The following is a 14,997-nucleotide window of genomic DNA, read 5'->3' on the forward strand; positions in this document are numbered from 1 at the left end:
GAATGTGAACTAATTTTAATATACTAACTACTGAGAGAAGGAATAGAAGGAGACCATAGTTTTCCAAAAAAACAAAAAAACAATTCCATCAATAATACTGGTTATGACCAAACAGATGAGTGTAAAATATTTCTATCTTTTACATCTGATAATAAAAACATTCTAAACATTATCAATAAAAGCTGACACATCTTATTAGCTAATGAAGATATTCTTAGAAGAGTGGGCCCACATCCTAAGATTACTTACAGGAATTGTAAATGTATTAAAAGAAGAATATGTTACCAAAATATTGAACCTAGGCAGCTGACACTAACACATAGACAAAGTACCCTATGTTGCAGACACTGTAACATGTGTATATATATATATATGGCTAACAATAATCTGTTTATACATCCCCCTACTAGTGAGGAGTATAGATTTCTACAGTATGCAGATTGCTCAACACATGTCTTAATCTATCTAGCCTACTGTACTATCTGTCCAAGATTTTATGTGGGTAACACCAACAGGACCCTTAGAGAGAGAGTCAATGAACACATTTATAAGATCAATAAAAGAGATATATCTATAGCTACTGCCAAGAATGTAATACAGGCAGGTCAACAACATACCTTTAAATTTTTGATACTTCAAATAGTGGGGGAGAATTGGAGAATGGGAGACAACAGGAATAGAACTGAAAAAATGAACAAAAATGGATTACTAACCTACAAGCAGACAAATTAAATGGTCTCAAATATGAGGTTTCATTGAAACCGTTTTAAGAGACAGACATTTAGCACATTGCATTTTTTTACTGTCTTTCATTAATTGGGGTTTCATATCAGTGATCTATATACAGTCACACACATTTATATATTTTTATTCAGTATTTATGTTTATGTTACATTTCTAGTTGGATTATTTAACAGTGAACATTTTAATAGTTTTATATATATATATATATATATATATATATATATATATATATATATATATATATATATATATATATGTTCATATATATTTTACATCTTATACTGATATTCCTGCTGTTGTTATAAACTGTGATTCAGTACTTAGATTCTATCTGGCTAATCTACAACTGGCATTCAGCATGCTTGGTATCATAGTCTTAATAAATGCATTATGTTTTAGATTACTTTAACCACAGACATGACATTTTTTGATTTAATAGGTGATTTGACTTATTTTTAATTTTTAATTTTAATGACAATAAGTAAGTACTGGCATAGCATTGCAGCTCAAGTAGATATTTTAGAGCTGATATCATGTGATTGTAATATGAGCATTGATTGGCTGATTGATTAAGAAGTTCAAACTTTACTATTTGAGACATGGCGATCAGAGTTCTGCAGTATATTTAACATGAAAATTTAGACATTGTTGAAATGTGAGATTGTCAGCAGGTAAGCTACTCATGAACATTATTGAATGATATACGGTTTATTAGAGGGAAAGAAAACAAAACTGTTTATTCAATGTACCTTAAACAATGAACATGCTTTTACTTAAAATCTTTATATTTTTTTAGAGAATATTATTCAGCATTGGTTCTTTTTTTAAACTTATTACATGATATAAGAAAGTTGGAAGAAGAGCTAACCTTCTGTATTATGTGTTTAATAGGTAACACTCTGGTTAGGGGAGATTTTAAAAACTTTGTTTAACATAATTACATTTAATGTCTGAAGAACTGTTGATGACAATGTGAAAGCACTCACATACGTTTTGTTTTGTTGCACAATAAATTCTTCTTTATCTGGATATTGGATTCATCAGCCGTGTTTGTTGACTTTAAGTGACTTTATTCGCTCGGATACATTTTTGTACTACTGAGGCAACATAATTCTTGCAGTATGTTAGTTTGTGTACAAAATGAAATTAATGTTTTTCTTTAAATGTGAATGGGCTGACACAATAACTGGCTCCCTAGTATAACAATTAAAGATAATTGCTTGATGATGCTCACAGAGTTGAAATTAATAAAGAAATCTGTACCCCATGGCTGATAAACATATTTGCCACACCTATCTGTTCAATGAATATAGATAGATGTGTATATACGTACACATACATATCCAGATGTCCTATTTTTAATATATTATTACTTACGCCTATTTATTTGAGTCTGAGGATGAAAAGAGAGGTACGGTAGGCTTATGATGTTAAATGAATATACATTTTGGATTTTGGGAGTCCTTAGCATTTAGAATTATCTAGTTCTGTAAGTAATTTACTAACGTCCTTTGTTGTTATGCTTTTGAAGTGAAAAGCTAGGAGTTAAAGGAATTTATATATTTTAATGACATATGATATTCTCTTGCCAATGAAAGTTAAGGTTGGATTATAGGATCTGATGGCTATTATGATGTTTAATTTCATTTGGTAATATTTTGTGTATTACTTCTCTGATCCTGTCCTATTATCTACAGTATTTCCTGTAGTGCTCTCAAGAGGCGTATTTGATGTCCTGTCTCTATAATGTATGTATGCTTCCAGTAATGTATATATGTTACTTTGAATTCATGTATTGTAGGTTTCTGTATTTTAGAGAGTTATGGATGCTTGATTGGGCTGATTTTCATGAGTGACAGGCTTTGTATCTTTCTTTCATGTTGGCTCTCATATTGTCTAATAAACAGGGACAATGTTTCCCTTTGACTCTAGTGCATCTAGCTAGAAACATTCTGCACTGGAGGAGTATGAGTTTACCATGAAAGGGTGATACAGCATTTATTGGGTTTGTCTGCATAAGTAATATTGACCAATCCGGTTTTCTAGCTCTCATTATAGGATATTTTCTACAGATTCTAGAATGGAAAAAGTTGTTTTTGTTAGTGGATGCTAGAAGAGCAAATGTAAAAATGAACAGTCAATTAAGTATACTCATGCAAACAAAGTATATGATGAAATATGCATTTACTGACTGGCCAGATAATGGCATCATAATTACAGAAAACACCTGAATGTTGCATATGTTGAATAAGTGCATCAATGCTGCTAATAATGTACACTTTTGAGATGAACATCATAATCCTTTCAACTAGAAGGTGTAATTAAGAAATAATACTTCTTGTGTTCAACATTTCATTTTACATCAAGCAGTATCTTATTTTCCTTAACAATTTACCAGATCGACTCATTGTCTTGCCTGATAATTTTGCATTAATTTGTAAAGAAGCCTGATATGAAGCAAATCTTACTGTGAGATGCATCCCTTAAAAAGCTAAAAAATAATTATACTATATGTTAGGGTCTTTGTAAAAAAAGATGCTGGAGAATGAAGAGAATCATGATCTGTTTCACTACCATAAAGAAATTTCTGAGCAATGAAAAATATTTTGAGAATCCATTTTGTTAAGAAACTTATCATGTTATATCCTTCTGTCACCTCTTAAGGTCCTTAAATATTGATGTTGTTGCATTAAGCATTCTTATTTTCCCACCTACAAGCTTCTCATCTAAAAATAATCTGCTTTATAAGAAATATACTGATGGCCGTTCTCTTGAAGTGTCTTTTCACTATCCATCAAAGCAGTCGTTATTAATTTATTTGGATGATGTGTGTTTAAAGAAGCACTTCAAATTCTGTGTCAGATGTCTTTAAGTTTTTTTTTTAGTCAAGCATGAACTAAAGCATAGTTTCTTTTATTTTGGTCAAATATTAGTAGATCTTTTTCAGAACTTCTACTGCACAGTATATATTGAAATAGCTCACTCAATGAAGCCAATCTGCAATGAAAAAGCACTCTACTCTACTAATAATGTATTGAAACAATTTGACATTCTAACCTTATTTCCATCTGATCACAGCAAATGTGTTAAGCATCTGTGTAGTATGTATGTGTTTCTGAAAAATAAATCAAATAACTTGTAAAATAATTAATTTACTCCACAGGAGACAAAGGAGAAAGAGGTGAAACAGGAATTCATGGACTTGCTGGCATTTCAGGAAAACCAGGGGAAAAAGGTATGTGAGAACAGTTTTCTGCCTCACTTTCATTGTGTAATATGTTAGAAAATAATGTTGGATTTTAAAGTACAGGTAAGATTTTACAAAATATCAAGTAAGATAGTTATTGAAGAAACATGACACCTGTTGCTGTAAAGCTTGTGATACTGGCATAATGGTGCAAATTACATACATGCATAACTGATCAGTATCTGAACCAAGGGAAGTGGAATAGATCAGGAAAATCCATTCTAAAGTAAACCTAATTCAAGGTATATCAGAAGGAATGACTTCAGCTCTTCCTTCAGCGCACTACAAATGTTGTCTTTACAGCCAAATGGTCATAAGCCCATAACCACGAAATTATATCTGGCAAATATACAAACTTTAATATACCACACAAACCCCTACTGCTGACCCTTGTATAGCCACATTAACATAATAATCTTGCCTATCAAGTAAATCTACTCTAAAATTGTCTTGAATTCTTATATTATATTAAAACATAGTGTATGATTTATCTTTCAATATGCAGGTTACTGTTATATGTTAAAATTATCTGTGAGGCAGACAAACAATGCAAGTGATTACCTTAAAAGATTCCAGTGTTAAAGTATATTAAGAATACAAAGTCCACTATCTCAGAGACTCAGAAACAAACTAAACATAAATTGGTGCACACTAACAATGTAGACCTATATAAGAAATGATTACCTTAAAAATGATCAATTAATACAAGCAGTAACATTTTCTATAGTTAAATTTATTGGACGCAGTCATATCCAACATTTGGTGCAGAGGATTAAGGCAGTGAGCTGTGATACAGAGTTTGATTCTCTCAGCCCTCATTTGCCTTATGTGTAATCATGAGCAAGTCACTTGACCAGACAGTGCTTGAAGAAAAATAGGAATTTGGGCTAGGCTTCTCAATGGTCCCTGGGATTGAAAGCATAGTAACTACTTATATACCTAATAAATAAACATTCCTAGAGAGGATTACGCATACCAGTTAGATTGTGGTGTTAATCTTGACTTTTCTGGCATTAAAGAGATTTATGTGTGAGGACATGTAGTGCAGAGGATTAAGTCCATCAGCTGTTAACGAAAACATTCCTATAGTGCAAGGTTTGATTCCCTCAGCCTTCATTTGTCTACTGTTTGACCCTGACAAGTCACTTAATCAGACAGCACTTTGAGGAAATTTTGTGATTTGTATTTTCCTCCTTAATAGATGTTCTTCGTGTTTCACTGTTGCAGTCATCACACTTGAGTTATCTGCCTGCAGATAGCCCTCAGTCGGCCCAAATACCAGTGCTGGGATTTCTGCGGCGGATGCTGTCACCTCTTCCATGACGTCAGGTCGTCAGGGGTATAAAACATGCAGCCGATGCCGTTACATCAGCTTTTCTTGCCATGTGGGAGCCTGAAGCAGAAGCAGTTTGCAAGTGCCAGTCAACCGCTACCTGAAATTTTCATTTTTCGAGTTTCAAACCTGAAGTCTTCTAAAGCTATGTACTCCATTGGGGATCCTTTTTTCTTGCTCTAACCCATGTCAGAAAAAGTTAACAATTGTCTTGCCTGTGAAAAGCAAATACCTCACAGAGAATTTCATTCTTACTGCGTCACCTGTTTAGGCCCGACCACGATGTTCCTCACTGTCAGTTTTGTGCCTTGTTCAATGCCCAAACCATTCATTGTCAGGATATCTTTGTTGCTATATTCTTTCACACTCGTTCTCCATATTCTGAAATGGCTTTGTTAAGCCATCCAACTACCGATCTTCCAAAAAAATGTAAGGATAAAGACAGAGACAGACCGCATAGGTCCAAAACTGTCGACGATGCTTCCATTAAGCTAGTCGCCAGTCCACCGGTACTTAGTGAGCCGCTTTCGCACCCCTTGATACCCGCTTCTACAGATTTGCAGGCCTCTACTGAGACCCATTCATAGACCAGTATGCCGCGAGATGCTTCTTCAATTATGGAACCTGTGGATGTCTCTACCTTGGATGGGTCCCGAGCTGCTGTGCAGGTACCAGCTTCTGAGGGTGTATTCAGGCCTTCTGATGTTCATATTAAACTGACTACTTCATTTTTGACTAAAACTGCAGAATTTCCCAGGCCCAGAGTTCACACTATGCCTAGGAAACTGACGACTGAAGCACATTCTCAAGCTCCCATGCCTCAGAAACAAATGCTTAGAATGGCTGAAGACCTTATTACTTTAATTAAGGGAAGCCAGCCTTCCCCCTCTAAAAGATGAAGAATTGATTTTCCTTCTGATTCTACAGACCATGAGTCCAATTACTCTGACCCCTCTGATTACCAGAACATACCCTTATCCACCTATGAGGATTCAGATGCAGAGGATTCCATTCCTTCTGCCTCCCCTCCAGAGGACTTTTCTTTCAGTGAAACCTTGCATACCCTAAGAGAGCATTTCCGCTTGGAATGCCAGGACTACCTTCAGTCAAAAAAGAGACTCAGGGAATTTTTAGAATTGCCTCAGCACAGGCCTCAAGCTATACCCCCTGTCCTGGATATTGTAGATGATGTCTTCATGGAATCAAGTCTTACCCATAGTACTTTACCTCCAGCTCCTAGAAAGCCTGACAGGTACTACCTGACTCTCACAAATTTCTCTTTAAAAATCCTACTGCGGATCCAGAAACCATTTCCCAAGGACCAAAAGGTATTAAGGCTGCTACAGCCAAAAACCCTACCCCTTCGACAGGGATTCTAGGGCTTTAGACAGATGGGGTAAGAAGGCATATACCACTGCAATTCTTACCATTAGGGCTTAAAATTGCCACTTTCACATGTTGAAGTATCAGCAGCATATTATGGAACTAAATAAACAAAAAATGTTGTTGACTCCTGATTGTGCAGAAAATAAAGATTTACAAGAGTTAATGCATTCTGCTAGCCAGATTGGTAAACATACCTTGCAGTGTGGTTTTGATGCCTTAGAAGCATCTTGCAGGGATGCTGTCATTGGGTCTGTTCTGAGAAGGCATGCTTAGTTGAAGGAAGAAATCTTGCCAGACCATGTCAAAGCAAAATTACTAGATGCTTCATTAAATCAAGAATGTTTGTTTGGCAAAAAAGCAGAAGTTCTTAAAAAGATGGAGGAAAAGGCTAATATTATGCAAACTGTTAAAAAATACTTACAGGTACAGCCACCTAGATTCAGTAGGCATTGGCCTTTGAAGAACTGGCCCTTTCCAGTCCCTCTCAGGCCTTCTCAGTCCAAACCCAGGGGCAACAGACCACAAAGACTACAGTCTCAGGGTATGCACAGATCTAAACAATGGAATGCTCCCACCTCAAAAACAGGGAGTGGTAAGCCACCATCTTATGGAAAAAAGTTCACAATTACTTCTCCTGCATCCTTCTCAGCCATGCCCAAGTAGTTGCACCACACAGAGGAAAACTCGCCCTGCATGGAAAAAACTGGGAATACATTACCTAGGACCGCTGGGTCTTAAACATTGTATCCCAAGGATACAGATTCCGCTTCCATTCACTGCCAACCCCAAGTGGATTGCCAGACCTTCCCCCAAACCAGTGAGCAGAGGCCCAAATGCAAGTACTTTCACTTCTCAGTATCAGGGCTATTCAGCCTGTTCCAACAGAGCAAAGAGGACAGGGTTTATACTCCAGACTGTTTCTGGTACCCAGAAAAGAAAACTCTTGGTGCCCTATCCTGGATCTGTCAATTCTCAACACCTTCCTGATGGTACCAAAGTTCAAAATGCTTATACTCCAACAGCTGCTGCCTGTGCTAGCCAAGGACTCCTGGCTGGTCACCCTAGACTTAAAAGAAGCTTACCTGCACAAACCCATAAGGGAATCTTGCAGGAAATATCTACGTTTCAGGGCAGTGTCTATGCACTATCAGTTTTCTGCACTTCTCTTTGACTTATCTACTGTGTCCAGGGTATTCACAAAGTGCCTGGCTCCAGCCATTACATACTGCAGGCAGAGAAACATTCAAATGTACCCATACTTGGACAATTGCCTGATTCAGGTGGACAGTCAGGAATTGCTTCTTCAGCACCTAAAATTTGTAAAGAGACTCCTAACTTCTCTGGGGTATACCATCAATGGAAAGAAATCACATCTGGTACCCAGCCAAGAGACTGTATTCCTGTGAGCAAGCTTGAGCACAACTTCTCAGATGGCATTCCTCAATGCAGAAAAGCAGGTTTATTTGACAAATTACTTCAAACAACTGGCCACCCAAACCCAGCTATCTGCAAAAAAAATACTGCAAGCCCTAGAGTTAATGGCCTCATGTATTCTCCTAATTCCATATGCAAGACTGCATATGAGGAAACTTCAATGGTACTTAAAACGTCTCTGGTGTCAACATTCTGAAGACCTGGAAACAGTGATTCGGATCATTCCTTGCCTAAGGACAGAGTTCTTTTGGTGGGCAGAGGCCTGCAACCACAACAAGGGACTCCCTTTCACTCAACCCCCTGCCGCCCAAACCCTGACAACAGACGCATAAGACTATGCATGGGGGACTGACATGGCAGGCATGGCAAATGGAGCCCAGGACAAATGCACTTGCATATCAATCAAAAAGAAATGTTAGCTGTACAGAATGCTCTGACAGCCTGCAAATATCTTATCCTTCCAGGACAACTCTTGATAAAGACAGACAACACCACAGTTGTGTGGTACATAAACAAGCAGGGGGAACTCATTCCTACCCACTCTGCAGGTTAGCCATGGCTCTGTGGAACACAGCCTTGAGCAACCAAGTGCACCTGCAAGCTCAATTCCTGCCAGGCAAACAAAATTCACTGGCAGATGACTTAAGCAGAAATATAATGGACTCACACAAGTGGAAACTGGAACCTAATTCATTCAAGCTTCTAATCCACAGGTGGGGGACACCAGAGGTGGGCCTCTTTGCTTCCCGCCAGAACCATCAATTGAGCAAATTTTGCACCAGAACTCCCCACAGCCAAGCATGGAAAGTGGATGCTCTATCCTTCACATGGGAAAACCTCTCAAGCTATGCCTTTCCCCCTCTGCCCCTGCTCTCAAAAGTACTACTCAATATCAAACAGAACAGGCCAAGGACAATCCTTATTGCACCAGACTGGCCACGCCAGCACTGGTACCCACTTTTATGCAGTCTGACAACAGTGCCACCATGGCACCTACATCAGACCCCCTCTCTGCTGTCCCAGCAGGAGGGCCAGATTTTGCATCCTCAGTTGCAAACCCTGAACTTAGCAGCCTGGCTTATTCCCTGAATACATCACCAGCAACCCTCAGCAAACAGTTGCTGGATGTCATCCTTGAGGCCAGGAGACCTAGTACTAGGAAATCCTATTCAGAAAAGTGAAAAAGATACTGTTCTTTGAGCCAGTATCAGGGAAAGGGCTCGGCCATGCCCACCATACCTCAAATCCTAGATTATCTAGCAGAGCTGCTCCACAAAGGCCTATCCTTCTCATCCATTAAGATTCATGCCTCTGACATCTCAGCTCATTACAATACTGAGCCACCCCTCTTCACTCACCCTCTGGTCAAACAGTTCCTTAGAGGAGCTAACAATCTAAGACCCCCAAGGAGAGCCCCCACTCCTGCCTGGGACCTTAACTTTGTACCAGAGATGCTCACACTTCCCCCTTTTGAGCCTGCTGCTACAGCAGAGTTAAAATTCCTGTCTTGGTAAACAGCCCTACTTCTAGCCATCACTTCAGCAAGAAGAGTGTCTGATTTACAGGCCCTTATGGCTGTGGAACTCTTCATTATCTTCCATGTGGACAGGATTTCCCTCAGGACTAACCCATCATTTATACCCAATGTGGTATCCAGTGTGGCGTTAAACCAATCCATCCATTTACCAACCTATTTCCTAATCCTCAGAATAAATAGGAAAGGATCCTGCACTCCTTGGATGTGCACAGACAGCTTAGGTTCTACCTTGACAGGACTAAACCATTCAGAAACTCTGACCAGCTGCTAGTCAGCATTGCTACAGGGGCAGAGGGCAAGGCCATTTCAAAGCAAACCATCTCCAAATGGATAGCACACTGCATCCATTTCTGCTACAAGCATCATGGAAAACCTACCCCACAGGGGATCAGAACCCATTCCACTAGGGCTACCTCAACCTCTACAGTGTTTCTCAGGGGAGTCCTTACCAGGGACATCCTTGAAGCTGCAGCCTGGAGTTCAGTACACACCTTCACCAAGCATTACCACTTATCTATGTTTTCTAAATCCAGAGCTGGATTTGCTATAGCAGTCTTACAAGGCCTGCTAGCCAACCCTACTACTTCTTGACTGCCTCCACCCTTCCTCAGCTTTGGGAATCAACCCAAGTGTGATGACTGCAACAGTGAAACATGAAGAACATAGTACAGTTGTGTACACTTACCATAAATGTAAGTGTTCAAGTGTATTCACTGTTGCAGTCCTGGTTACCCTCCCTCCAGCCCTCTGATTTTTCTATAATTTCTACCTATCTTCTTTTTTTTGGCCATATCTTATAGCAATGGTATTTACTTTTTAATGGAGGTGATCCACAACATGTAATTGCTTCCTATTTTGGGGGCTCCTGACATCTGGGGCAAGAAAAACTGATGTAATGGTATCGGCTGCATGTTTTATACTCCTGACAACCTGACATTATGGAAGAGGCAGCAGCATCCAACGCAGAAATCCCAACACTCTGGTATTCGGCCCAACTGAGGGCTACCTGCAGGCAGATAACCCAAGTGTGATGACTGCAACAGTGAATACACTTGAACATTTACATTTATGGTACACAACTGTACTTTTCTTTTACTGCATGCCTAATCACTACCTATGTACCTAAGCATATATTGTTTCAGTAGGTTTGCATTGTATGAACAGTAACCTGGGAATGTTTCTTTTTGAACACCTTAGTGACAGAAAACATTTTGCAAAGGTTTGGCTCTCAGATGGAATTGGTTTAAAGATTACTGCAATCTTATGTTATTTTTCCAGCATTATTTGCAAGTTTGTTATGATGAAAGATTGTGAACCACATAGCCACTCTGTAAGAAAATGTTTGAAGTCACCATTAAATCTCTGTACTAAACTGTTTTACCATGGTCAGGAATAAACTTGCTTATTTTCTATGAAATTTCAGAAAGGTAATAAATGTACTGGGTTTTACTTTAACTCAGAATTGGTGAAACAGTGTAAAGGAACAAAGTGGCGGTATTACTGTTTAAATGACAGACATGATGCCTTCTGTGTCTTATAGTTCACTTTGTTATGAGTTAATTGTGTGCAAAGTTCAAAATGAGTTTGACTTTGGAATGAAAAAGTGCTATTCTCAAATGGATTATGCATTTATCATCCGCTTAAGTAAAAGCAGTTCTAGTGCACGTGAAAAAAAGTGTGGAGTATAGACACAGAATTAAAACAAGTCAACAAGGCATAGCTTGAGAAACCATTACTTTTTGTAAAGTTTAAATACCTGAGCTTAATAAGAAATTAGTAAAACCTAATCAGTTGCATGTTTTGCAAGTGATGGGTACACTTGTTTGCTTAGAATCTACTAAGATAAAAACAGAACATTTAATATCAAATGTGTCCAGCTAATACAAAAGCAAAGTGTTTCTGCACAGTGTTGCCAGTTTCATTTTGGCTCAGAGTGTGCTGTTCTCAGATAGATTTGTAGTTTATGTTTAGTATCAGTCAGTCTGTTAGCCAACTAAAGCCCACTAAGGTGAAGCATCCTTTGAGGGGTGACCCAGGAGCAGTAGATAGTTAAATGACTTGCACAAAGTAGACAAACAGAGGTGTTGAGAACCAAACTCTGTAGCTCAGGATGAAGCTTGTTAGCAGTTTATAGACTTACTGCTCCATTGTCTAAACTATTGTCTAAACTGCCAGATTTATACTGTCACATTATTAATTTCTCTATATGTCTTACATTAAGATAGCTTTAATGTAAATGAACATGGATTATTCAAAAAATCTTTTATCTATGGCAATTTCCCTTATAAGTATTCCTAATCATATTTCACTACTCTGCTTAACTGCTGCATGCAGCAAGCTATATAAAATATCTTTCCCATATCCCCACTTAGCCTGAAAATCTTTCCAGGTAGATAATCCAGGTCAGCAAATGTAATAAATAGATTATTCCTTGGTGGTATGAAGGAGCCTAGTTGCCCAGCCATTAAGCAAAGGACTACAAGACTTCTTTACAAACTTAAACCATATTCCCCACCAGCTGACAACCTAACTTCACTCTTCCTAAAGACAGCTGCCACCTCCATAACATACCCGGTATCCATCCTCCTAAAGACAGCTGCCACCTCCATAACATACCCGGTATCCATCCTGATTAACAGCTCAATCCGTGAATCCACTCTCCCAACTCTTAGGAAGAAATTCCACACCATATCTATCCACAAAGCTGGGAACTCTATAGAACTCTCTAATTACCATCCAATTGTCAGACTCTCTCCACTCTTCAAAATTCTCGAGCACTGTGTCCATAAACAAATCCTGTCTTATCTCATACTAGAAAACCTCATCACCCCTAAGCAACACAGCTTTCACCACACCACAGCACCACTGTTACTCTCATCTGCTTTACAAATGCCATCTCTCTAGCCAGAGACAATAATAAATTAGTGCCCTGCCTCTTCCTAGACCTCTCCAAAGCCTTTGACACTGTCTCTGACTCCATCCCCCTTTCTAAACTAACTCAACTAAACCTCTCCCCAACTATTTCCTGGTTTTCCAGCTACCTCACTAACAGACAGCAATCAGTCAAATGGCTCTCAGCCCTATCTCCCTTTCTCCTCATAAAATAGGTGTCCCACAAGGCTCCATTCTAGGTCCCCTTCTTCTTAACATATTTACTTACCAACTCCATACATCCACTCCTCAGTCATCCCTCATTCAGTATGCAGACGACTCCAGTGTCATCACCACTGCTGACAATCCCTCTGATCTGCTTTCCCTTATTCACACCTCCTTTAACCTCACTGAAACTTGGCTAACTGACAACCATCTCATATGTAACCCTAAAAAGACAAAACTCCATCTATTCCTACCTATCCAAATCTTTTACAGATTGGGAACTCCAGACTGCTTTGTCAGCAGTCCAGATAAGCCATCTCTGCCCTGCAACCCAGACGTCGAAGACCACACAGAACGGAAGACGTCCAGACTGCAACGTCCACAGGCTGGAGCCTGCTCTTGTGGGGGGAGTGGATGTGGATGCTCTCATGGGGAAACTGTTACCATGTGCAGGACTCATGGGGACTGGAGGAGCCAAACTGAGATGAAAGAGGTGTGTGTGTGTGTGTGTGTGTGTGTGTGTGTGTGTGTGTGTGTGTGTGTGTGTGTGTGTGTGTGTGTGTGTATAAAATGCCCCAAGTGCTATATGGTGGTGGGTAGAGAACAGGCATGAACTCTATACCTTGGGCCCAGGTAGCAAGAGCCTGAAGTCCTTACCCACCCCCATTAGTAAATAAATTGCAGATTTTTCCCTCATGATTGTTCTGTTCCTCATAAAATCTGTGGTTTCTGTATGTGTCCTTGCAAAGTCAGTAGTGCATTAGTACAGTGGTAGCATTGTTGCCTACCAGCTGCAGGTTCTCTGCTTTGATTCTTGGCTGAGGTGCCTTCTGTGTGGAGTCTGCATGTCCTCCCTGTGTTTGTGTGGGTGTCCTCCCATCTTACAAAAACATGTGTCTGTCTGGAGTGTTTCTCCCTGGGCCTCTGCTGAAAATTGGCTTTTGTTCCAAGTCAGACTTTCCTGGTTAACAAATGTTAAATAAAAATGACAAGCATTTGAATTTCAGACTTCATATTCTTCAGAAAGTACATGATAACACAAAAGCTTGTATTCTAGCAATTTTATAAGTTTATAAGATGGATATTTTAAATTTGTCCCTATTTCTGGGACTGTATTCCCCCATTATTTGCTTCATCCAGGTTTTTTGTGCTAAGGTTGAGAGCTTTGGTAAGAACTGAATTCACTGAATATGTTTGGGGGCTGTATTCCTCCATTACTGGCTTTGTCCGGATGATTTTTTGCTAAGAGGTTGAGAGCTATAGTGAGAACTGAATTCAATTAATATGTTTGGGGACTGTATTCCCCCATTATTGGCTTTGTTCAGGTGTTTAGTGCTAAGAGGTTGACAGCTAAATGTATTTTCTTTGAATGTAGGTTTCAATGCAGTTTCAATGAATGTGAGTTTTCAAGGTCAGAGAAGTTTTAATGCTAAGTCTTTTTTCATTGTGAGACTGCATTGCTTTGTTTAGCAGACACCTATCAGTGTTTGCACTGTAAAATGTAAAATAAAACTTTCAAATGAAGTCTGAATCATCACAGAAGTAAAGCAGTATGCACATTAGTGTTTATGGTAAATGGGGTGAAATAGCCAAGCAATGGTTCATTGGAATGGCTGCAGGGGGGAGGCTCTATTCAACCATGATTTTGTGAGGGGGGAAGGTCAGCAAACTTAAAAAGACAGCCCCGGCTGAACTATACCTCTCAACTGTCCAGATTTTTGCAGAATGAATAGATTTTTGCTTCTTATTTTTGGTTTGTTCCTCATAAAATTTGTGGTTTTCTGGCAAATCATTTAGGAATAAAGTCACTAACTAATGACAGACACTGAGTTTTAGACTTCATAACCTTCAGAAAAATGCATGCTAAAGCAAGACCTGTTATTCTATCAACTTCTGAGTTTATACAAGAGCAATTTTTAGTACTGTTTACATGTCCCCCCAATATATTTGGCCTTCTCCAGATTTCCTGCATTAACAGGTTGAGAGGTATGGGCAAATAAATTGCTTTATAGAATTAGGCATATCCAAACCTCTCAACTGTCCACGATTTTGGCTCAAAATGTTGCTCTTCCCCTATTAATCCCTCCGCAAAATAGCAATTTTGGAAGAAAACATGGAGGGTTTACAATTAATAAATAACTGTAATAATCAGAGTTATAGATTACTTTTATTTCAGAAATGCATGCAGATTCTTTTATTTTGTCAGCTGCTCAAGTTAGC

At 38.9% G+C, this 14,997-nt stretch overlaps 1 protein-coding gene across 1 annotated transcript in view; it reads left to right on the plus strand.

The window, feature by feature from the left end:
* The window catches only part of OTOL1 (otolin 1), a 444,489-nt gene that overhangs the window by 421,384 nt on the left and 8,108 nt on the right, over nucleotides 1-14,997 (plus strand). The window contains exon 10 of the mRNA XM_044070939.1: nucleotides 3,908-3,979. Coding sequence (XP_043926874.1) covers nucleotides 3,908-3,979 — 72 coding nt within the window. The remainder of the gene's footprint in view (nucleotides 1-3,907; nucleotides 3,980-14,997) is intronic.

This window comes from Protopterus annectens, chromosome 4.part1 (assembly GCF_019279795.1).
Source record: "Protopterus annectens isolate FY-2018-M chromosome 4.part1, PAN1.0, whole genome shotgun sequence".
Taxonomy (NCBI): Eukaryota; Metazoa; Chordata; order Ceratodontiformes; family Protopteridae; genus Protopterus; species Protopterus annectens.